Source organism: Lissotriton vulgaris, chromosome 11 (assembly GCF_964263255.1).
Source record: "Lissotriton vulgaris chromosome 11, aLisVul1.2, whole genome shotgun sequence".
NCBI classification, from domain to species: domain Eukaryota; kingdom Metazoa; phylum Chordata; class Amphibia; order Caudata; family Salamandridae; genus Lissotriton; species Lissotriton vulgaris.
The window spans coordinates 215,254,025-215,279,197 of record NC_141699.1 but is presented as its reverse complement, the minus strand read 5'-3'; the positions used below and the strand labels follow the sequence as shown (position 1 = coordinate 215,279,197).

Genomic DNA, 25,173 nt, shown 5'->3' with positions numbered 1-25,173 from the left:
CTAAAACATGATCGTCAAGATGATAGCACAGCCCGTGAAGTGCTTCAAATTATGCACAGCCGGAATCGAGCTTGACAAGGGAGGAATAAACGAGGTTTGTTCAAATGGATTCCTTATGGGCTTTAGAAAAGACTCTCCGGGCGGTCTGCTGCCGACTTCATCTTCGTGAGCGTAATTTTTTATGTCTTTGAAAAAATCATAGCCTGAATACCCTGGGCTCAAATTCCGGAGGATAGGCCCAAACCGCACCACTATTGATGAAAAGGGAGCATCTGAGAAGCAGTCAAGTTAGACTTCAGGAAGTTGATAGTGTACCACAGGGAATACAGGAGATCCGCTGTAGTGTGGTGGTGAAGGAAGACAGCCTGGGGTAGACCTGCCTTCAACAGCCGGTTGTCAAGATAGGGAAAAACTGGCACCCCTGATCTCTACATATGGGCTGCAACCACCGCCATTACGCTGGTGAATACCTGAGTGGCACTGGTAAGGCCAAAAGGGACCACAGCGTACAAAAAGACCTTGTGGTCCACTCTGAACCGCAGGTAATGCCTGAGGTGGGCCGGACGGGAATGTGGAAATATGAGTGTTGCACATCCAGTGCTACCATCCAGTCTCCTGGGCCCAGGGCAGACAGGACTTGAGTGAGCATGAGCATTTTGAACTTCTCCTTGAGGAAGAAACTGAGAGGGTGCAGAAAGATGGATGGATGGATACACAGTAGGACGAAGGACTCTGTCCTTCTTGGGCACCAGGAAGTTGCGGGAATAGGAACCACCAGTGGCGCAGCTAGAATAGTTACTGCCCGTGGCAGTCCCCATGGCGGCCACCCTGTGGCTTTATTTAAGAGTTTGGGGCTGGCAAAACCTGCACTGCCTACCCCCTGGGCGTGTGTAAGATCGGGGGGGGTGATGGCGATGCTGCAGATAAGAGTGGGGCGAGGGAGCCCACCTCCCCCAAAACTTGTGCAGCCCGAGGCTGACTGCCCCCCCTCCCTTGCTAGACCCCTCACAACAACAACATACTTCTGCCATCTGCACCCTCTCTATGGCTCCCTTGGCCAAGAGAGCTGTCAATTCCTGGCAGATCAAGGAAAGATGATTGTTCGTCAGCCTGTCACTAGCAGGTGGCATGGGCAGTGGGGTAGTCATGATGGGATGGGAGTAGCCCCTCTGGACAATATTCAGGACCCATCGGTCTGCTGTTCTAGCCCTCAAGTGGGGCAGTTTATGGCGTATCCTGCCTCCTACTGGGTGCCCATGATGGTCAGTTTACAAACTATAAGGGCTTGATGAGTGCAGCTGCTGGGGGGTAGTGGACTAGCCTGACCTCTCGCTGCCTGACCCACGAGGACTGTGGGTACTGCATCCTTGGCCATGCAAAGGATGGAAAGATTGCGCGCCACGGCAGCTCGAAGGGTATCAACACCGCTAGAAGCCCCTTCCATGGCTATGAAAGAAGCGAAAGGTGAATTGGGGGTAGCGAGGGGCAATGTAAAGGCCCAAGGACCTGGCCATAGCCTTACTCTCCTTAAAGCAATGCAGCTCTGAATCCGCCTTGTCTCTGAAGATACAGCAGCCATCAAATGGCATGTCCATAAATGACATTTGGAAATCCCCTGAAAAGTCAGCTGTTCTCAGCCAGGCATGGCACCATACGGCCACCATTGAGGAAACCGCTCTGCCCAGAGAGTCAGGGGTATCCAGTACACATCTGATCATGAACTTAGCTGCATCTCTCCCGTCAGCAACAGCCTTGGAGAGGATTGCCAGGACCTCATCCGACACCATGGGCAACACCTGCACAACCAAATCCCATACAGCATGGAAGTACCAGCCTAAAAGGCACATGGTGTTCATGGACCACAGTGCCAGGCTGGTAAAAGAAATCATCATCTTCCCTAAGGTTTCCAACCTCTTGGATTCCCTATAGGGAATGTGCAAGGATTTACATGGGAGGTAGAGGTGTGAACCATCAAGTTCTCTGGGGTAGGGAGTTGCATGAGGAAATTGGGGTCCCCAGGGGAAGTGTGGTGGGCAATCATCCTGTTCACAGGAGCCCTGTACTAGGTCTGGACCAGGTCCTAAGCAGGACATCAGTAAGGGCTTCATTGAAAGAGAGACGTGGTTCTGAGGGAGTCACTCTCAGCTTAAACACTCTCTGTAAAGACGTTTGTCTTGACTGCTACAGAAGACAGGCTAAGGTCCAGAACCTCGGCCACCCTCCTCGCCATCATTGCAAAGGACGATCTCTCCTCCATAGCCACAGTAGAGAGAGAAAGCATGCCAGTGTCTGGAGACGTGTTCAGTCTACAGGCCTCAGCCAAGTCGTCACACCAGTCCATCTTTGGTTCTAAAGGCTAGTATTTCTCAGGGTACAGAGACCCCTCTCAATCCTCTCCAAGTCCTAGCCCACAGGAAGAGGGCTCAGGCTCTGGCTTGGAAGGCATGACTCCAGTCGGCACCGGAGTCAGCATCGGATGACGCCCCTTCAACTCCATGTTGAAGTCATGATCAGAATGGGGACAGAGACTCTGGGGGTGGCGAGGGCGGTGCTGTGAGAGTTAGCATAAGGACTGGCGCCCAAGAAGGTTGAGGTGGTAAGACTGGCCCCAGTCTAGATCCATCCATAGATCCAAAGGGACCGACTTGTGCCAGAGCCGCCAGTGTGAAATCAGTAGAGGCCCCTTCCAAACCTACAGGGCCCAAAGGCACGCCGGCAGGAACAGCCCCTCAAATATGAGGTGCATGTCCTCATAACACTGTTGACTGGGGTCACTCCAGATCCACTCAGCGCTGGCTCATCAGTTGAGGCAGGCCTTGAATGTCGATGCTCCCTCATCTAGGCCGACATACGAGGCAAAGTTCAAGACGTCTTTAACTTTGTACTCTTTTTCTTTTTGTGTAACTTACCAGAGTGGACCGACAACAAGAAATGCAATTAGGATCATGGACTCCGCACCGATCATGGGACCTTCTTCTCGAGCGAGATTAAGACCGTCGCTCATCAGGTGGCAAGGAGCTTGAGGAACGCTCACTCAATGACTTTGAGTGCATGGCGCGGCAACCAGCGCAGGTCTACATGTCGTGGTCAAGTTCCAAGCACTAGATGCATACAAGGTGCAGGTCCATCAACAACATCTAATGATGATATGCGCCACAGGGCTTGAAGCCGGCCTTCCTAGTGGACATCCCTGCCGCACCAGGAGGATAGCTCTCAAAAAAACTTTGAAAAAGCACATTCAAAAAGTGACTGAAGGAGTGGCTTACTCCGGCTCAGCGCTGCCTGATGTGGAAAGTAAATAACTGATAATAACTAAGCACCAAGCACATCACATCCAGTGCAGACTACACTAACGTCATACAGAGCTGATCAACGTCACCTACCGGTGCGCAGGGGTACAGCTCACGAAAAATTTCCAGATCCAGTCTGACGCCTAGTGATAATTCTTTTTGAAAATCTTTATTGACATGAAGATATCATTGATACATACAATATCGCAGAAGGATGCAGTCCGATCTCATTAAACAGTATACTGGTATTACAGTATGGAGATGCGTGGTCGAACATGTATTGGACACTGTTCCCTCAAGTATTTAGGTTTGTATCAGTAATCGGTCCCAATACAGTGTGTGGAACAACACTAATTCGTCGCAGTTCTAACTAATGCGCCCCATCAGAAACTAATCTTCATGTTGAGCCATGTTTGCAGTTTTTGATTGTAAAAAATTTAACAAGAAAAAGCAAAGGTAAGGAAATCAACGTATTTGTCATCATATAAAGTGTGTCATTTTTACACCCCCACATATAGCAGCCAGTGAAGTCCTTCACAATTCGGTACCTGAACAGACATAATTATGTGACAGCCCAGTGCATAACAGGCAAAACACCCACCCTTTTAGTCATCCTCCTCCTCAGAATCTAAATCTTCTTCCTCTGGCAAAGGTTCACAAATTTCTCCTCTATAAATGTTCCAGGGAGCCCAGATCTTGTTCCATTTCCTGGGGCTCGCCCTAAGCACATACACTGCCCTTTCCGTCACCATCAACAAGTCCATATTCTTAGCCCATCGAGTCGCTGTAGGCAGGTCCGGAACACCCCATTTTTGCGCTATGTCTCTCTTGGCTACTGTAATGGCCAACGTGACCCACAACTGCCCATATCGGTCCAAATCATTGGGGTCCCAAATGTTCAATAAACATTTTCGAGGTTCAGGTAGGACTGATACCTTAACTGCTTGAGAAACTGTACGCATAATTTGTTTCCAATACTCCTGTATCAGCGGGCATTCCCACAGGGTGTGGTACAGAGTTCCTTCCTCCCCGCATCCCCTGAGGCAAAATGGGTGAGGTGTTCGTTGTATCCTGTGCAGTAGTGTTCTCGTGTAATAGACTCGGTGTAGAATTTTGAGTTGTACTAGCCTGAATTTCGCCGATATGCCCACTTCCCTCGGTGAGGCGAGCGCCTCATTCCATTCTGTTTCATCAACCTCTCCTATGTCCCTTACCCATTTCTCCTGTAGCTGTAATGTGGGGTCCACCAGGTTTTTGACCAACTTTTTATAGGTAAGAGAGGTAGCACTCTGAGGCATATATTCCGTCAGTAGCCTGTCCTCTAATGGGGATGACTCTGGAAGATCTGTGCCCGGCGGAATCGCCTGGAGTAGTGCGTGGCTTATCTGCACGTATCTAAATGTCTCGGTAGGGCCCAAACCATACTGTTGTTGAAGTTGTGGTAATGCAATCACTGTGCCCTTTTCCCACAGGTCCCCCACCGTGGAGATTCCTATGCGATCCCACTGTGCAAATCCTTTACATGATCTAAGGTTTCCCAACAATTTGGTATCCCACAGTGGTGTTAGTCTGGTAAGTTTGCCTGCCCAGCCCAGTTGCGCTTGTGCTTTGTGCCACAATGCAGCCGTGTGTTGCGTTGGGCCGATCAGTTGTCTGACCTGGGATTTGTTATACAAGACTGAAAGCATGCCGTCTGTTCCAAGCTGGGACCAATCAGCCTTATACGCCGGATCGTCACGTGGGGCATGCACCCAGTGATTAATTATCTTAAGTTGGGCCGCCCAGTAATACAGTTGGACGTTGGGCAGTGCAATCCCTCCTCCGTACCAACTCCTCACTAGTTTATCATGGGCGATACGCGCCGGGCCATTGTTCCAGAGTAAGCTGGAGACCAGCGCCGCAATCTGTTTAAAATAGTGTGGTGCTACCAAATGAGGGGTATTTTCCAAGACATATAAAAACCTGGGAAGCGCCATCATTTTGTATAAAGCCGCCCTTCCCAGCAGGGTCAGGGGCAGAGTCGCCCAGTGTTTGACATCCGCTTTCAGACATTCTAGAGGAGGTTTTAAATTTGCATCATAGAAGTCGGCGGCGCTTCTCGTAATGTAAATACCCAAATATTTAAAGGAGGACGTCGTTAAGGCCAAGGGGCAGTCCTCCCGCAACAATGGCTCTGGGCCCCGGAGTACATATACCACAGATTTTGACCAGTTTAATGTGTAACCTGATGCCTCCCCGTGTGTGTTACAAAGTTGTAGTAAGGCAGGAATCCCGCTATCCGGGTCAACCATGTAGATGAGCATGTCGTCCGCATACAGGGAGATCTTATCTTCCCACCCCTCCTTCCACGTGATCCCTCGAAACAGCGGCGTAGTTCTGATCAGGATTGCCAACGGTTCGAGTACCAGGGCGAAGAGCAAGGGAGACAATGGGCATCCCTGTCTCGTTCCCCGTCTCAGTGGGAATGACGCTGAAATGTGTCCATTTGCAACCACCTGTGCCACTGGCAGCGTGTACAGCAGGCGTATCCACGCCCTAAATTTAGGTCCGAAGCCCATATGAGTAAGCACTGCGAATAGGTATTCCCATTCCACTAGGTCGAAAGCCATTGTGGCATCGAGGGAAAGGATCACCGCTTGTTCATTGAGGAGGTGCGCGCGCGCCATCACCCCATGAACCCTCCTCAGATTCATTGCCGTGCTTCAGTGGGGCATAAAGCCCGATTGGTCAGGGTGAATCAGTGTGTGAAGATGTTGTGTAAGATGGCTGGCCAGGATCTTAGCTAGGATTTTCGCCTCTACATTAAGCAGGGAAATGGGACGGTAGGAGGTGCACGCAGTCGGTGGCTTACCTGGTTTAGGTATTGTCACTATGGTGGCAGTGCGTTGGTCAAGCGGCAAAATCGCCCTATCAAGGCTGTCATTGTACATGTTCAGCAATGGTTTACTGAGCACGGGGGCCACTGCCTTATACCATTCCACAGGCAGGCCATTGGGGCCCAGCGCCTTACCAGACTGCAAATTTTAGATCGCCAATTGAATTTCTTCTTCCGAAAGATCAGTATCTAATTCTTGTTGTGTCTCTTGTGTGAGTGCCGGGATGACGATATTCTCTAGGGAAATCACTGCTGTCTGTGCAGTGACGTCACGGTCCGGTGTGTATATGTCCCGGAAGTGATCCGCCAGAGTATGTACAATTTGTTCAGGGTGTGTCTGCAGTTGACCATCGTGTGTGTACAGCCGCTGTATGCCTCTGTTGCTACCTCCTCTCTTGTCCAGCCATGCCAGCATTTTCCCGGCCTTATCCCCTATATCATACACCCTATGGAGCGTGTTTGCCTGATGAGTTTGGACGGTCATTTTAAGGTGATCATGGTATTGTTGTTGGTGGAGCTGCAGTAAGTGTGCCGTTTCCGGCGTGGGGTTCGACATGTGAGTGATATTTGCGTTGTGGAGTGTGAGTTCTAGTTCTGTAAGTTCCCGTCTAGAGTCCCGTTTATGACCCGTAATCGCTGCTATCGCCTCCCTCCTAAGGACGGTTTTATAGGCCTCCCAAAGGATAGAGGGCGAAGAGAAGGTCCCCTCATTTTCAGTGAAGTATAGCACAGTCGCCCGCTTAAGCTTTTTTCGTATCTTAGGGAGTTTTAAATAATTGGGATACAGTGGATAGGTTCTTGCACTCCTCTTTCCTTTGGTGGTGAGCGATAAGGATATTGGAGAATGGTCAGATATACCCCTCGGCAGAATCTCCATTTTGTCTACCAAACCTAAACCCACCCCTAGGAATAAAAAATAATCTATCCGTGAAAGGCTCTTATGTACAGCAGAGTAGTATGTGAAATGTGAGGTCGTTGGGTTCAAATGTCGCCACACATCAATAAGGCCCATCGCCTCTACAAAGTCAGGAAGTGTGGCAGAACCACCCGGGCGAGTGCGCACGGGTAAAGTGTCCAGTGCCGGGTCCATTATGGCGTTAAAGTCTCCCCCAATTATTGTATCCCCCTCCGGGAGGTCTAGGAGAAATTTACCAAGTGCAGGCAGTGCTGCTGAGTGAAGCGCCGGGGGAATATACACTGAGACCACATTTAGAGGCCGACCCTCCCATTGTCCATGCAACGCCGCGAAGCGACCCTGGTCATCCAGTTTGTGTCCCCCTACAAGAAAGGGTGATGCTTTTTTCATGAGTATCCCAGTGCCCCTGGATCCCGACGTAAATTCTGAATGCACTGCCATTACATATCCACGTCTGTTGAGTGCTTTACATGTGGATCCTGCAAGGTGTGTTTCTTGGAGCAGCACCAGGTCAGGTCTCTGACGTTTAACCGCTTGCAAGACTAGACCTCTTTTAATTTTATCTCCCAAACCCCGAACATTCCAGGTTAACATACGCAAGGGAGGCACATCAGTCACCGCTGGCGCGCCCTCATTGGACGCTGCGTATACCTGTTGGGCCATCGGGTCGCATAATCATCGTCACGGGCGACCGGTAGCCGACATCAATCCAGATGTGGCACCGTGTGTTAGTGTACCATAATTGTGTGGCTTGCAGCAGTGTGGTGTACCATAGTGTAGAAGTGATGACAAAATACAACAACTTTAACAATGAAACTCCCCCTCCAACCCCCCTCCCTGCTCCCCTGCTCCACGGACCGTTCCCCGCCCGCTTCCCCAACTTGGCAGAGTGCTTTTCCCCATTCCCTACTATGTTACTTGCTCGTGGGGTTGGTGAGTCCCCTACAGGCACCGGCCAATGCCCACCCTACTCAGCTTAACCAACTCCAGGTCCTTGTATTGCACATAAATTGTCACCTGCAAAGTTCACCTCTAGATCGAAGCCAGCTGTCCAGAGTCAAGAGGGTCCCTTTCCAGATCAGAGTCTAGTCCGGCAGCTTCTGCTTGTTGTGAAGGTCGAGCGCTCTGGTCGTCCGCCTGCTTGTCGTTTCGATGATTTGGCCGTTCGCTGTGCGGACGCTGTTGCTGCCCCGCCTGTCTCCCTCCGTCGAGCCAGTCGCGCACCACTTCTGGCGTATCAAAGAACCACGCTTTTCCATCGGCCACAATGCGCAATTTGGCGGGGAACAACATTGAATATTGCAAGCCCTTGTTCCGCAGTGCTTTCTTTACCTCCGTGAAGGACTTCCGGCGCCTGGCAACCTCCGCCGTATAATCCGGAAAGAAGGCCAGAGTAGAGTTTTGGATCTTGACCGGTGGAGAAACTCTCGCCGCCTGCAAGATGGCGTCCCTGTCCCTGAAATTAAACAATCTAGCCAGTACAGGCCGCGGTGTCGCACCCGGCTTGGGTGTTCCACCCGGGACCCGGTGCGCTCTCTCAACGGAGAAAAAATGGGACAGACCTTTTGGCTGCAGGTTATTTTTTATGAGGTCCTCGACATAGAGGTCCATGGCTCCTTTCCCTTCTGTTTCCGGTAGGCCAAGAATGCGTATGTTGTTCCTGCGGGAACGCCCTTCTTGGTCGTCCAGCTTGTCCCGCAACATCTTGGTGACTTTTTCAATACGCTCCATTGCCACTTGTAGGTCAGAAGTGTCTTGAGTAAGTGATTTAGTAACCACTTCAACTTGAGAAACCCTCTCGGTGATTTTCTGAAAGTCCGCCCGCAGCAGAGTGACCTCAGAGAAAATGGAGCCCACCGTTGTTTGTACCTCTGAAAGGGTTTTCATAATGTCCTCCAGCGTCACTTTTTTGGTGCCCTCCACGTCCGGTGCTGCACCCGAGGAGTGTCGGCCGCCAACTTGCGAGTGTCCCTGTTGGCTATAAGCAAACTTGTCCAATTTCGCCTGCGTCGACGAGCTTCTGGTTCCTTTGCCCGCCATGATGCAAGGCCGTGTAATTCCAAGTCGTTGCTGCCTCGGGAGCCCTGGCGCCAACTAGGCGGTAGCTGTGTCTGGTATAAGTCTCTTTCGTACACCGTCGCCGCGACAGTGCAGCCCCAGGGTCCCGATCAGGATCCGACCGTTGTGTGGGGCCCGTAGGCCGTCGACTGTATCAAAGGCAGCCTCGATGGTAGTCCCGCTGTGCCGCTTCGTACTCAGTAGATGCTCACTCTTGGCCTCGGGCGTCCGAGGCGGGGAAACTTTGACTCCAAAATGGCGCCCAACAAGGTCGTATCAAAGAACCACGCTTTTCCATCGGCCACAATGCGCAATTTGGCGGGGAAGGGGCCGCCCTTCTTGTGGAAGTATTCACAGTTCATCCACCGCCTTGGTTCTCTGGGGTGATTACGGCCTAAGCAGTCGCTCTCAATCACTATTCTTGACGGCCCCACAAAGTCCTTCACCAGCAGATGTTTAAAACTGTCCGTCCCACGGGGGGCCGGTCGTCGCCACTGAGTTCAGCCCAGGAAGGTCGCACTTCCGCCAGGGTGGACGGATACTCCAGGCCGGGGTCTCCTTCTCGTTGTAGGCCTCACCGCGCACAAGTTGAAAAGTGCAGTTCTCGACAACCGATTTTCACCGGGGTTAGATCAGGAGGTGCAGATTCGGTTCCTGAGCAGGTGCCGCCGCTTCGGGCAGGCTTTGTGACGGATTAAGTTACCGGATTTTACAGAAGGCCGTTATGCCGTGAGGAGCTCCCACTTTTCGCTGCCGCCATGCTCGGCCGCTAGCCACGCCCCCCTAGTGATAATTCTAAGGTAAGGAATCTGCGGCTAGAAGTTTCTATCAAATTTAGAGAAACATTGAGATATATGAACTCACTTGACATAACATAAAACAGACACTTGTATCTTCACTGTGCCAGCTAAGCTCATCATGATTCAGTCCAGGGAACTCTGCCACATGTGTGGTGTCCATCAAACTCTAAATCGGGATCTAAGTAAAAAGAGCAGAGGAAGACGCACAGTACTATAACTAATGCTGGAGAATGTCCCATCCTTACTCATTCTGAAATAACCAAGTGACATTTCTGCTTACCCACCAACCATCAGTTGACACATTTTAAACGAGTGTCTTGACCAGATTTAATTTCGCTCGTTTGAAATGTACTCTACTTGATGGTCCTGTATATCCACGCTGTGCAGCGCACGGTGCTCTTGTGTGTAACTTTGTAATGAGTGAAATTCACAAATCAATAGTGATTTAAAAATACGCCATACAAATGTGTTCTGAATAGATAATGTGAAAACATCTGCTGCTAGTTATGTTTAGAGATCCCTCTTAGTTGTATTTCGACACAGTATTTGCTTTTGTTTCTCCTCTTCTCTGAAAACCAATGAAAGTATCAATAACAAAAAGGATGCACACTGATGGTTTTTGCTTGTGCTTTGATTTTAGATGACAACATTTAATAAAAGCCTGGTAAAGGATTATTTAATCTTTAGTGGTTATGCGCTATGCTCATTTTCTACTACTCCACACTGTACTGAACAGTGTAGTTCTGATACTGATATTTAATTAACATTTTGTGTTCCAGGAGAAAGGTACTCGGAATCCAGAATTCAGAAGGTCTGCATGATGTTGGCGGGGTCCGCTGGCAGCTCGTGCTTTGCCTCTTTCTTATTTTCACTATAGTTTACTTCAGCCTGTGGAAGGGAGTTAAGACTTCTGGAAAGGTACTTTAATAATAGTGCTTAATTAATTAATGAGATAAAATGCTTTATAATTTTTCAGGCACCTGAATACGAATGTTAGATGCAAGCGCTTCAGAAATATAACCTATTCTTATATTCTTCTGAGTTCGTACATCATAAGACGAATGGAATACTGCTCATGTAACTAGGGTTCTGACCAAAAACTGGCAGCTGTGCATTGACAAAATTGTAACTATTGTCCATCAGGCATCTTCCTTGATTTCAATTAAATATTTTACAAAAATGCATAGCTATGATAATATTCAACATGTTACACTATTGACATTGTTAACTAAAAAAAATGCACTTATGATTTTTCCTGAATAATCAAGCATTCACAAAACCAATAGATTTGGCTTTTGAAGGAAAACTGTTTCTTAGCCATCCTTCTGTAAGACATTAATAACAGGCACCACATTATCAGCAGCCCTGCATGCGAAACCTCGCACACAGAAATGGTACACCATTTACTGCAGCAACAGAAGCTTAACACACACTAACACAGTAAAATAAAGCATGGGAGGAGCATTGCAAGTGTTACTCTCACAAAAATGGGACTATGGGACTGCTGCTTTAGAAAAAGTTGCAGGGAACATGTATTTCCGGGTAAAACATGGGTCAAGCACTGATTTGCATAGAAAGCAGCGTGACAAGAAGATTCAGCAGGCAAGTGGTGCAAGGAAAGGGAAGTGGAACATGGACACTTGCAGAGGGGTACAGACTCGGATGTACAGGAGACACAGACACACAAACTGTCATTTATGAAAATTGCTGCCTTTAAATCGCAATGCAACACTTTTCAGTGCGCCCTCCTTGCGACACCATGGATGCGCCATATTTACTGTACGTCGCTCCATGTCCCAAGGATTGACCGATACGTCAGGAATCCTGACGTATCTGTCAGCACAAAAATGGTGCATTGCTGGAGTGTGTCTGGAAACTGACGCAACTTCAGCAATGTGTTATTTCCCATAGGGCAGGCCCCATGTGAAAAGACCTGCGTCAAGCAGGCTTAAGGATTTGAAGTAGTGAGGCCATAGAAGTGTCGCAGTAAAATCTCATAGATTTCACTGCGACACTTCTACAAGTTTTGTTTGCAACAGAACGCCCAACCTGCATACATTATTACAGTGCCAGTCCTGGGCCTTCTGAGGCCCCGGGCGAAAGGGGAGATGTGAGGCCCCGCCAAGTGACATCACAGAAAGTGACTTCGCAGGACTTTTGATCTTAGTTATTTAGCATCAGTGAAGCAAACTAACAGTAACATGGACAAAAAGTAGAGGGAATGGAAAACTTGCTTGGCAAATGCTTATTCCTTCAGAGCAACTTCCTTATAAAGATTCTTGCTATACAGGTAGTGCATTAAAAATAAAAAAGTTTGCAAAGCTGTGACAAAACAACATGGCGCTTGCTCAGCAAATGCTTCTGCCTTCAGAGCAACCGCTGTAGAAAGATTGCTGCCATACAGGTAAGCAAGGTAGGCAGGTGTCTTAGCTGATCCAACGAGCTATACAAAAGTCTCTAAGTGGGCCTATATGTGATTGGCCTCGGTCTCTTTCAGGGGAATCCCCATCAAAGTAATAAGCACTAAATAGTCCCACCCACGGGTTGCCCACATGCAGGATCGTGGAGCACTTTGCAAAATGTATATCTATATACAAGCAAGCTCTTTTAGAAGACAAACAGTGCACATGTATAGAAAACAATAGACTTTGCAACCTAAAATGGCTAGAAATTGCCAACTTCCCTTTGTTTCGTTATTAAAAATATCTCCAATTTCAGTAATATAGCCACTGTATCCAAAGTGACTAGAAATGGCCACAAACTTTTTTTTTTATAAAGTAAAAAAAGGAGAAGGGAAATACTAGCATATTGGCTGCACAGCTGGCACATTAAAACTGGTACCATGCATTTAAGGGCCTCACTCTTACTCCAGTGTACCATAATGCACCTGAAGTGACAGTTAAGTCAGTTAATTTTTATGGAGATAAATATTCTGGGCACAGAAAAGTAACCTCTGCTTTAAAGGGGGGGGGGCAGGGAGGATGCTTATGACCCCAGAAGAGAACTAGGATTACAGGTAAGAAACTAGTCCTTCTCTTCCAGGGAATCCTGAGCACTAGATACAAAGCTCAGAATAGTATAGCAAGCTTATCCCACTACAAGATTCGTGGACAAGTAGAAAAAAACAGAATTGTTCCCACATTTACCAAAAACGATTGCTTAAAGAGGTCTGACCTACTTGGGCATTTACTCTCCATGGATTGACATCCATGTAACAGCTCTACATTTAGCTAAAATGGGTACATTTCCTAAGGGACACATAGTTGCTACTTTTCCCCTAGCTGAATAAGCTTTAGATTTAGTAGGGAGGGAATTATTTGCTAACTGGTAACAGAACACATTACAAGAAAAAATCTATTTGGGATGTTTTTTTTAAAAGAGGACTGAATAGCCCCAAGCGGACCATAGTTTACAAACAGGTGGTCAGTTTGTCTAATCTCTTTTGTTTTGTGTAGAGAAAATGCTAGTACTCTTTTGACAATCAGTGAATGAAGGACTCTTTCCATTGGATTTGGGAAGAAGGTTGGCAAAGAAATTGTTTGATTTACATGAATATCTGATACTATCTTTGGAAAAAGGGTTGAGTGGGTTAAATTGTACAAGGTTCTTTTAAACATAAGGCTTGAATTTTCCAGACTCTGCATACCCTCTTCTAAAAACCTTCACTACTGCTATTTTGAAGAAAGAGATTTGTAAAGCGGATTTCCTATTTGCATTAATTGCTGAAAGGGGAACATTTATGGATGTGAGGGAAGACCAGTTCTTGTTAGGTGCAAAAGATATGTAATAACCACTTCTCTTGGCCCGTAATAGGGTATAGGTATTCTTAATATACCAGAGGCAGAACCTTTTGCCCTAGTGGAAGGTCTCTTTGTCTCCTTCAAGCTGTCTATACAGTCATGAGAGACAATAAATATCTGTATTGCAAGAATTCAGGAGCCAATCTGCTAAATTCAACTGTGGAAGTTTGGGATGTAGAATCTGGCCCCATTCTGGCTTTGGAACATCATAGCTTGATCACCACTAAATAAGCGGGATGTGAGCAAAAGCTTAGATAAATCTCCCTGACCAGCTGATTAAAAGGGCATTCTCCATGGACCCTGGTTGGAGTATCTTGAGGCTAGGTTTTGTCAATTTCTGTTGTTTGCACCTGCAAAAAGATCTATTTGAAGATAACTCCATTCTTTAAAGATGCTGTGTAGTATTTATTCTTTGGGTATCCAGTCATGATTTTCTTGTATTTATTGCCTTATGTGTATCTGCTTGAGCATTTTGTATCCCTAGCAGATGGATCGCTATAATAGTTGACCTCTTGCCAACAGCTACTTCCAAATGGTATGAGCCTCCAGAGACAGTTGTCTCAAGCTTGTTGCACCCTGCTTGCTTGGATAAGGCACTGTGGCTGTATTGTTCATCTGAACAAGAAACTGAGTCATTTTGAAAACACGGAAGAATGACTTTGGAGCTAGATGGGCAACCCTCAACTCCCACAAACTGATGAGATAGGACTTCTCTTTTCTGTCCACATTACCTGTGTTTGCGGATTGTCCATGTGCTCACTCCATCCTAAAAGTGATGCCTCTGTCACTTCAGTTTGAGAAAAGAATATCCAAATGAAATGGAGACTCAGAAGGTTGGTTCCTTGACACCACTATTGGAGCGATTGTAGAGCTCTTGAGATAACGTTAGCATGTTCTCCCAGCTTCCTAATTTCTGGTTCCATTTATGCTTCAGGCATTTCTGTAAAAGCTCCATATGGAGTTAGAAAAATGCATCAGGCCATCGATTCCAGTAAAGAGGAAATCTGTTGTGCAATTGGATAGAGTGTTTATTGCAGACTATAACATTTCTGTTCTATAGAATTGAGTCTCTCCTCCGAAGGATAAACTTTTGCAACAATAGTATCTTATGTTGCTCTCAAGTATAAATCCTTTCCACTAGAATAATTATTTACTTTGAAAGGTGATTCTCAATCCCAGCTTTGCAAAATATTCACTGCCATATGGACATGCTTCCTTATTAGATCTGGAAATGATTCCTTTATTAGCCAATTGTCCAAATATGGTTAGACAAAGGCCTTTAACTTTTATAGACGAGCAGCTATCACTGCTATGCACTTTGAAATTATGCAAGAAGCTGACTTGCGGCTGAAGGGAAAAACTTGGAACTGGTAGGGATGTTTTAGTACCACACATCTTAGAAATGTCCTGTGCCTCTTTATGATTTATGATATGGGTCTTGAAGATCTATTGTGCACATACAATCCCCTAGTTTAAATGGGGGTAGATCTGGTGCAAAGCCAACATTCTGAATCTTTCTTTAGCCTTTTGTTTGTTAGTCTCAGATAGGAAATATGGATAGATTCTCATTTTGGACCTCTATTTTGCATCAGAAAGTATCACAAATAGGTCTTGTTCCTTTTTGGTAAGAAGGTACTTCCTCCATTTCATACTTTTGAAAGAAGGTCTCCAATTCCCCTTGAAGCATGTTTTGATGATAATAAAAGGAATTCTTCTGTGTATAGTAGGTGAAAGATGTTGGAATTTCAGAGAATATCATTTCTAAGAAATATTTAAGACCCATTTGTCTTTTTATGTTGTGCCACTCTTGAAGATGATTTGAAATACTTCCTCTTGCTGGAGCGATTGACACAGATGAGAGAAGGAAGGTCTCATTGTTTGAATTGAGATTTCCCTGCAGAAGCAAGTATTTGTCTGCCATTAGAATACTTTCTGGGGTGATAAGTCTGTTGCAGCTGCCATTGAGAGGTTTGAACCTTCTGTGGGAATTACCTCTCATGGTAGGGCTTGTAGCATCCCCTGAATTCTTTTTTCGTTTCAAGACTTGCTGCTTTCAGCATGTCCATTTCAGTCTTCATTCGGGCCATCTTATCTCGTTATGAGAATCGAAGAGGGAATTACCTGAAAATTGTGTGTTGAGAATTCTTTTGTATGCTTCAGCTTTAAGCCTATTAGCCTCAACCAAGCATTAAGTCTGAGGCACAGTTCATGGCAATGTTAATGGGCTGATAGGTCTGAAGCATATGCTGGAGAACTTATGACCTGATTAGATACCATCATTCTTTCCTGAAGAATCTCTTGAAAGTCTTTTCTCATGTCCCTTGGCAACTTCTCTGTGAATCTTTGAAGAGAATCCCAAAAGACACTGAGAAGTTCTCTAACCATATAAAGGAACAAACCCGAAGGCAGATTTGCTTTGTAAGGTCATGGTACTCTAAGGTGACTTGTAATATCCTAAAATTGTGTGCCAGGGGTTACTTATTTCCTTACAATACGTCACCCCATCACCTTTGTCAAACATTAGTTAAATCCTTGGTGTATTGCTCTTTGTTTTGAAAGAGATACCATGTTTGCAAATGTGAAGAATAAAAGGAGAATCTCTAGTGCAAAATTAAACACATCAAAAAAGCTGTTAGATATTTGTTGCAAAAAGATATCAGAATCAGTTTAATACAAATCAGATTTGAAGAAAAACTGCATCGAATTAAAGGAGATGGGGGCTATTCACCATTTTGGAGTATGTAAAGTAGCACTACTTTAGGTACTCCAGAATGCAGCTTGTAAACGTCTGGAAAGAGATCTCTGCCTCTTCTGTGTGTATATCTCCACACAGTAGCAGAGATCTAAGCACCTGTAGGTTTTCTTTAGTAAATGTGGGAGGGACAGAAGGGAGTGGTGGGGAAATGGAGAATAATTACTATACAATGAGTTTGGTAGGCAAATTACAAAGTTTAGGGATGGACACAAAAACAAATAAATACCAACAACTAAGTCAACTTCCCATTCATAGCCTATACATCTACATTTACCTCTGTAGTACTACTATCAAAGCAGGCATAAATGTACTCCACCCCAGCTTCGTAGTCAAGCACCCCACATGGCCATCCACTGCTACTGCAACACACTCCCATATAATTCAATGGAGACAGGGAATAACACCAACAGAAGCACATATAATTTAAATTAAATAACATTTTGAAATTAAACTGTATTTTGAATATTTATTTACTATATTATGTAATACGTTTACAAATATTTGTAAATGTTATTTCGTAATAAGCATAATATTTTTTAAATCATATTGTAAATTATAACTCATTAAAAAAAAAACTATTACAAAGAAAATTAAACAAACCTTGCAGGCAAGATTGGGATGCATTCAACACAAAATATATTTTGTTGGAAAATTAACATTTAGGTTAATTTTCTTTGAAATAATTAAATGAGATCAACAACAAAAAATTTGTCACAGGTTAATATTATGTTACATTTTAGTATAAATCCCTTGTTACTGTGGTAGTCCTATGTGAAATCTGTCATGCACTCACCTGGTTCCAACTGAGGAGGCGACACTGAAGCAGTTGCTGGACCTCCTATCCTTCCCCAGGACTGAACATGCCTGAAGAACAAAAACCTTAGTCACACCACATCCCCAAGGGGCAAGGGGTTTAGGACATAAGAAAAGAGAGACTTGCAGTACTAGTTCTGGTCAGCAACTTTGCAACCCAGCATTAACTGGAGACCCTCTGAGTCCACTATGTAGATGTGCACAGGACCATGACCTCTGATTTTACAAAGATGCAATGCACTAGAAATAACAAGAAGAGGCAGTGTTGAAACTGGCACTTACTGGTTGGCATAGGCGATGCCCCAGCGAGGCACAAACTACCAATCCTATCAGGGATGGGGGAATACTCACACTATATAACCTTTGCTCACCTTTACCGCTGAGTAGTCAGGCTTATCACAGAGGAAATGTGTACAACACTGGCACAGCACTCACTCACAATAAATAAAGTGAGCACCACAAAAGAGACTTCAAATGTGATGCATGTAAATAACATTTGTATTCAAAACACACAATAATCAACACAACATAAACTGTATGTATTTCGGGGCATAAATCACACTCGGGAATATTACTAGCAGTACTAGGCCAAATTGTGTTGAAATGACATCAATACTATGCACACTTGGGACAGATCCTTCTCTAACACCCCCCAGCGCCCCTATGCGGTGCAACACGTTGTCAACCCCAGGCCCACCCCAGAAATTTTTGTTATTCAATACCACACAGTTATAGGGTGCACCCCAGGTCACAAAAATATCAAAAATATGTATATATAAGGAATCATAACACTCTTTAGCAGCACTGTGTGCTGAGGCCGCACGGGTAAAACCAATGTCAACAGTAGTGTTCTTCTGGCAAACAAATCAACATGTAAGGCAACAATGCCAGCCAGTGTCATGAATCACAGGTGGTCCGCAGACTGTCACTCCCACACTTACTCCGCACTGATGCATGGTGCAACGGACATCAGGCAGGTCTGTACAGAACGTGCTCGCTCACATACACACACGGCACCGTAATGCTGTGCAACTGATACCCAGCAGGTCAAATGATAGCACACTGCAGACATCGTGGCCCAAGCCTCCCACCACCCTCTAACTCACCCCAACTGTCCTAAGCCCACAGTTGGAAGATAACCAGGCCTCCCCGCAGATACTAGGCTGCACACCGCTGAAGTCACACTTAGTCAAGGGTCCAGGGAAGCAGTTGTGGGTAGGTAGCAGGACTAATTAGGAGGCAGCTATCAAATGAGAGTTGGCATCCACTCAATGCAGAGCAGAAGCGGGTTGAGGGCAATAGTCACTCAAAAGATTCCACAAGGGTCTTCCGGCACCAGCGCAGTTCTACGAAGCACAGGGTGACCTGCTTTCGATCGCTCTCAGAAGCGGTCCTTCAACCCAGTCAGTCACTCTCACTACCCAAGACTGAGCAGGGCAATACTACCTGGCAACACCATGTCGTCGGGGGCCAAGGGGGGAGAAGGCCATTGGTCCGCCGCACTGATGGCCAAAAAGGGAACAATCCATGAATGGAGAATGAAGCAGGGGAGCCTCTTGGAAGAAAGAGGCACTTTGTCAGGTACACGTTGAACAGAGTTGCACCCAGGTCACCTGGGCACAATGTCTGTTTCGCATTGATACAGGTTGCACCAGACTGTTGCGGTCACACATAAAGAAGAGTTGCAAATTTCGTACCTCCCTGGCAATGAAACACAAGGTCTGGTGCCTGTTGATATATGTAACACCAGACAATTGCGGTCACACACAACGAAGAGTTGCAAATTCCGTACCTCCCTAGAAATGAGGCACAAAGTCCGGTGCATGTCAATATTGGCTGCACCGGACAATTCTGGTCAAACACACAGGTGCAGGTTCAGCAATGCCTCACGAGGTAGAATAAGACACTACTACGATTATGCCGCGACCATCCGAGGGTCACAACCTGTGATCAGATACCGTACGCAATGAGCATGCAGTTGTATTGTTGCACAAGAGAGATGCGGCATGATCTGCAAATTGGGCCACGCTGGATCCCGGAACGGGTGAATCCGCTCACAACCGACAAGACACTTATGCATGCTGAGGTCCCCACGATGCAGGGGGCACATGCCTTAGATGTGTGAAAGATTTCTGGGGCTCAGCACAAGGCAATCAGGTCTCCAGGCACAATTCACAGTTCCACACTCACACTACGCTACCAGTTGGGATCCAGCAGACAACATGGGCACTTAAGAGGGCACCGCTCTCCAGGTGCCACAAGTAGACGTGTGGGTCTCTCGTAGGAGATCTTTGATATCCCGAGACCTTTGAGAGCAAAGCGGGCAAGCCAGTAAACCCTTGGAGAGAACACTCCAGGGTGCCACAAAGCAGCAGGTAGTCAGCCAAGCCAGCCTCTATTCAGGAAGGGCACACGGACCCTTTCAATGGCAGTAATTGTCCTTGTGCACAACAGATTCCCCTGGCAGTGTGCACAATGCAGTTCCAGGTTCTCCGGTCCCGTGTCCTCACAAGTTGATCTCTGTCCTGCTCTAAGAGGGCACCAGTAGTTACAATGGAGTGTGCCTTTGAAGTGGGTGTGGTGCGGAGGGTTTCCCTTTGAATCACAGATGTCTCCCCTAAACTTCAGTCCTGTCTGCCATGAGGCAGCGGAATGCAGATATTTATCTTTAGTGGGGTCATGATCTGGCTCCCAGAGGTCAAGTGTCAAAACCTCTTCCTCCAATCTATCATGCCAGGCCCTCAAATAGCAGAGGTCTGTTGCTCAAGTCAAGCTAAAAGGCACACAAAGAGTTTTAGAGCAGAGAAATGCCCACTTTCTGGGAGATGCATTTCTAAGTTAGTAATGAAAAAATCACCTTTACCACAGGAAAGGGTTTGTTATTGTGAATCCAATGATAGGAAACATGATGAGGCTGCTCCCATGCAATCCACTCTTGCACCTTGAATTAATTCCAACCAAGTAATTCCAACCTTCCCATGTTAGCCTATTGTAAGAACAAACCTTATAGGTAGTTAAAACACACAAGGGTATTTCTCACTAACTGGACAGGGAACACTGCCCAGACTTTCACCTACCACTCGCTTCACCCCTTAAGACGTACCATCAGGGTGCTGTAGCGGTAGCGAAAGGTCTTCTCAGGCTAGTGATTTAAACAGACCAGATGAACAGAAGCCCAATTGTGCACATATAGACCTGAAATAGCAGGCTGGACACATGTTTAGAAACAACATATGTGCAAGTGCGCACACCGGCCTGCAAGGGCAGACTGGGCACAAATTCAGGCGCATCATTTGGTAGACCGGCCTGCAATGGCAGGCGGTCACATGTTTAAGCACATCATTGACCTGTTTCACAAACATCAGGTAAGCACCACTTCCTAACATGGGTAGGAAGGGTGCGAGCACCTTCATACTGGATTTACAGTGAGAAAGTGCCCCAGGACCTAAGGCCACAACAAGAGAATCAGCAAAACCTGGGATGTGTCCCATGGAGAGAGCTGACCCCCTAGGAAGGGAAAAACCACACAGGTGTTCTTCCCTACCCAGTCAGCAAACACGCTGGTGTACCTACCTGGCCACTCACCTCCCACGAATATCACCCCTCAGGATACTTACCCCAGGGCTACTCAGGTGATGGTAATAGGCCCCCTCAGGATTGGCTAGTGAGTGCGAAAGGCCAACCTGAGCATGATACATGTTTGACAGGCTATTCGGGTGGGTGGCACTATCAGTGCTGTGTCCCACTCTAGCTAGTGTAGTGCCTGCCCTGGGTATGTGGAATACCTTTTTACAGGGCACTCACAGGTGCGACACCAAAATCAATCATGTAAGCATCCCTTCCTGGCATATGTAGGAAGGGCGCGCACTCGTCCCCATTGCAGTACAGGGGGAAAGTGCCCCAGGTCCTAAGGCCATGAAAAGAAAGTCGGCAAAAAACCAGGAGGACAAAAAGTAAAATGTTTTAGGGAAATCCCCCTAAGAAGAGCTATGTCCAACAGGCAATTACAGTTAAAAAACTACAGGCCTCTCAAAAAATGGATTTGCATTAACTTCAGTCAAATACAGTTATTATCTTTTTCAGAAACCAGCTAGGAAACAGAATAACTGGAAACATGGATTGAAGCTATACAATCCCAAGGAATTATTTGAAATACATAATATAGTTACTGTCAATCCCAAGGAAACAATAGGAACACAGATTGGAGTTAATGACATTCCCAAAGATAAACTCAAAACATAGATCTCGGAATAGGGTTCAAACATGAATCAAGGTCTCTGAGGAGAGTTCTCTAGGCACTACTGTTCATCAGAGAAACACAGAACAAAGTCTCTAGTCCTTGTTAAAACACAGTTCAAAGGCTAAGGTTGCAGGAAGGTTCTGGAGCAAGAACAAACAAGCTGAACTGGAGTAAGTCACTGAGAAGAAACTTGAAAACAAAGCTATACTCTTGAAGACGCCAATACTCCAGTCTGCTTACTACTATTGAAGTATTGAAGGATAGTGCACACTGACCTGATATCAAGTACTTAGCTGAGTACTTCAACTTGTCCTAAGTTTAAAGAAGGTCTTGAGGTCCTGACTTAGGAAGTCGCTGAGGAACTGGAGTAGCTGAGCAGGTGACGGAGATGAAGGATGCGTTAAGGAAGTTGGAGCCAAGAGAATAACTGAAGGAGCTTTGAACTGCAGCTGAGAAGTGCACTGCCCAGGTCCGGTTGATTCTTCAGGTGAGGGGGTAGGTGGGAAGCTTGCTCCGTAGGGAGTGTAGGCCAAGCAAGGAGCTCAAGTTTGGAAGTGGTTTATATAACATGTTCCAGGTCCAATCGATACAGTGGGATTACTTAAGGCACATGGTAGACATGGCATTCTGGAAGGTACTCCAAGACTCCTGAAGAAAACACGTGGTAGTACACTATCTTTAACATTACAGGAAGAGCAGGTGCAAACTTACGGATGGAATTACTCAACAGAAAAAAATGTTTTCTTTGTTTAAAAGTGCACAAGGGAAAGACCTTAGTAACAGCGGGAGCAAGTCAAGTTCAGGGAATGCTTGTAAGCTCAAGCATAATGTAATCAGGGGGATCAGTGAAACTCAGGATTAAATCATACCGTGCCATAAGGCCCCACAGGGGTAACCTAACATGAGCCCTGCACACCAGGCCCACTACAGAGAGGGCACATGAGGGGGTTGTGACAAAAAGGAGGTGTAAATCATGTTATGATATGTTGTAATAAAATATTTATTTTTAATTTAAAATTAATTTTTCTTAAATTTACCTATGACTTTATGTAAGAAGAGGAAATCTTCACAAACAGCCGTAAAGTCTCCACCTCATAATTATTTGAGGGGTGGAGACTCGTAAGACTACATCTAGGCAGAGAACTCCAAGCGGAAATGGTGAATTTCATCTCCATCAATGAGCAAATCTACAGCTAGGTGTAGATTTTCACAAGAGGAGATCTCCACATGTAAGCTTACCTTTGTGAACAGGCCCCACAGCGTGCTGAGCCACAGAAATGGAAGGAAGACTCTGATCATAGGCAATAAGTCTTATAATAATATCAACAAAGAAAGGACTACAGTTTCCAGCAACCCAACACAAATGGCCAATGTGTCTTTTCAAACAGTTTCCTGTGTTAGGCTTAACATCCCTTTTCCTCTCTCTGTCCCTCGATTCTATCTTTATCTCTGTCTAATCTGTTGTTCTCTCTTCTTGCTTTTCTCTGAGTTCACTGTCACTCTTGTCCTCGAAGCACTATTTAGGCATCTAAGGACATATACCTCAGTTTATTAAGGGGTTCATATATAATCTAGATTGTTTGAAAAAAAGTGAGTCAGAAATTTTACAATGTGTGTTGCTGTAAGACATAATACATGTTTGACTTTATGATTATGCGTTTGTTTCTCAGGTTGTGTGGGTAACGGCGACGCTACCTTATGTGGTCCTTTTGATATTACTGGTCAGAGGGGCTACTTTGCCAGGGGCCTGGCGAGGCATTGTCTTCTACCTGAGGCCAAATTGGGAAAAACTTACAAGCACTGCAGTAAGTAGCTGCTGGATCAGTTATGTCTTTTTTCTAAATCACAATTGGGAGCAAACTACATTGTGAAACTGTCACACTAACTTATTTTGTTATTCAAAATTACATAAATCCAGGTATTATTATGCACATGGCAATTACAGATCACATGGTACACTCTCTTATAGCTTCACAGAAAAAAGGGTTTTTTGCTACTGTAATCCTAAAGGTCTTCCGACAAGGTTTAAAGAACGTCTAAAGCATTTTAGAATCTTAAATACTTTAAAGGAGGGAGTCAGACTGATCAGGGCCTTTTCCAAGTATTTAAAAAAAACTGGTGTTGTTATATAATACTAAATTGTTTACTCTCCCATACAAGTTGCACTCCATTAGGTACAAGGTTAGAGCCGTCAAATGCCCTATGAAGCTCACTGAGATATAAGAATGTATCATTGGCCTTAAGGACAGCATTCACTGAGTCCAGATATGTTAACAAACTATGTACCGATATATGAACTCAATAATGGATGAGTTTTTTTGTTAGGGGCCATCAATGCTTGTATGCAGTATGGCTCTTTTCCAATGACTGGAATGGCAGACACTAAAGATACGGTAAAGAAAAGAATATGATGTACCAGAATATTTCAGGTTAATTTAATTATGTGTGTGATATCTGACAGATGTTAACTTGATTGCTTTTAAGGCATTTTCTGGAGTGGCTGACCATGAGTAAAACAATACTGTGGGTACGTATAGACGTCAGAAAAATGTATTCCATAAACAGTCAAGTGTTTTCATGGATCACTTAATGTATATATGCTGTCACATGTGGGAGATGAGTTGCATATGCATGTGTGGTCCTCTCAAAAGCCCACAGACAACTTCTGTGGTGAAAACTGTTGAACATGGGGATCCCATGGAAACTTTGGGCCAGTGTGAAAGTGCCCTTGTTTCAGTGTGATATAGCACTTTGACCATCACTCCCTACCCTAGTTTTAATCAGACATATGTATTTCTCCAGAAATGAGAGAAATGTTTGCTGATCCCCTCACATACACCAATGGAGAAGCCTTAATTGATTTGAATCCACATTTGTCCAAGAGCAATTAAAAATACTACAACCATTCACAATCGGAAACCAGCTTACTGTAAGCACAAAACACAGTGATTATGTTATATGGCTGTGGGATAAGATGCTTATCTTAAAACAGTACCCTGTGTGGGGATATCGACAATGAAGGTTCCTAAACAAATTGGTAAAATGTATGAAGGTTATTTAATGGGGCTAGTTTTGAAATCCTACTTGTGTAAGCATTCTGCAAATAACCTTTGTAATGGAAGAAAGAGAGTCTCAAATGATTATTGAATGCTTAAAAGGGAAATGTGGCAGGGTATTCCCTCACAACTCTATCACTTGCTATGAAGGATATCAATGTGGGTATCATATATTACCAAGACCTTTATTCTGTGTTTTGGCTTAGTGTTTAAAAAGACAAATGAGACTTTGGCAGGATCTACTTTCCTAGAACAACACAATGGTTGGTAAAAATGAATTAATTTTAGGGTTAGCAGCCAACAGGTGGGGACCTTATTAGAGCTTGATATACATTATTTCACCCGCTATATTCCAAAAAGCCTTAAAAAGCTTTTTGATGCTTACATTAAATAATCTAGCAAAGAAACCAATGACAGGTCATTTTGATGTCTTACAATCTGTGACTTACTACCTTAGTATGAGGTTGAATTCCGGAACTCAATCATGTCTTTTATAAGTGCCAGACATGAGTTCTAAGAATCTGTTTATGGAATTGTTATGTTTGCCAACGCAGATATTAGCACACATAC

General features: G+C 45.3%; 1 protein-coding gene across 1 annotated transcript in view; it reads left to right on the top strand.

Moving 5' to 3' along the window:
* The window catches only part of LOC147679544 (sodium-dependent serotonin transporter-like), an 842,014-nt gene that overhangs the window by 467,909 nt on the left and 348,932 nt on the right, over nucleotides 1-25,173 (top strand). Inside the window, exons 4-5 of the mRNA XM_086943132.1 lie at nucleotides 10,719-10,857; nucleotides 23,218-23,352. Coding sequence (XP_086799258.1) covers nucleotides 10,719-10,857; nucleotides 23,218-23,352 — 274 coding nt within the window. The remainder of the gene's footprint in view (nucleotides 1-10,718; nucleotides 10,858-23,217; nucleotides 23,353-25,173) is intronic.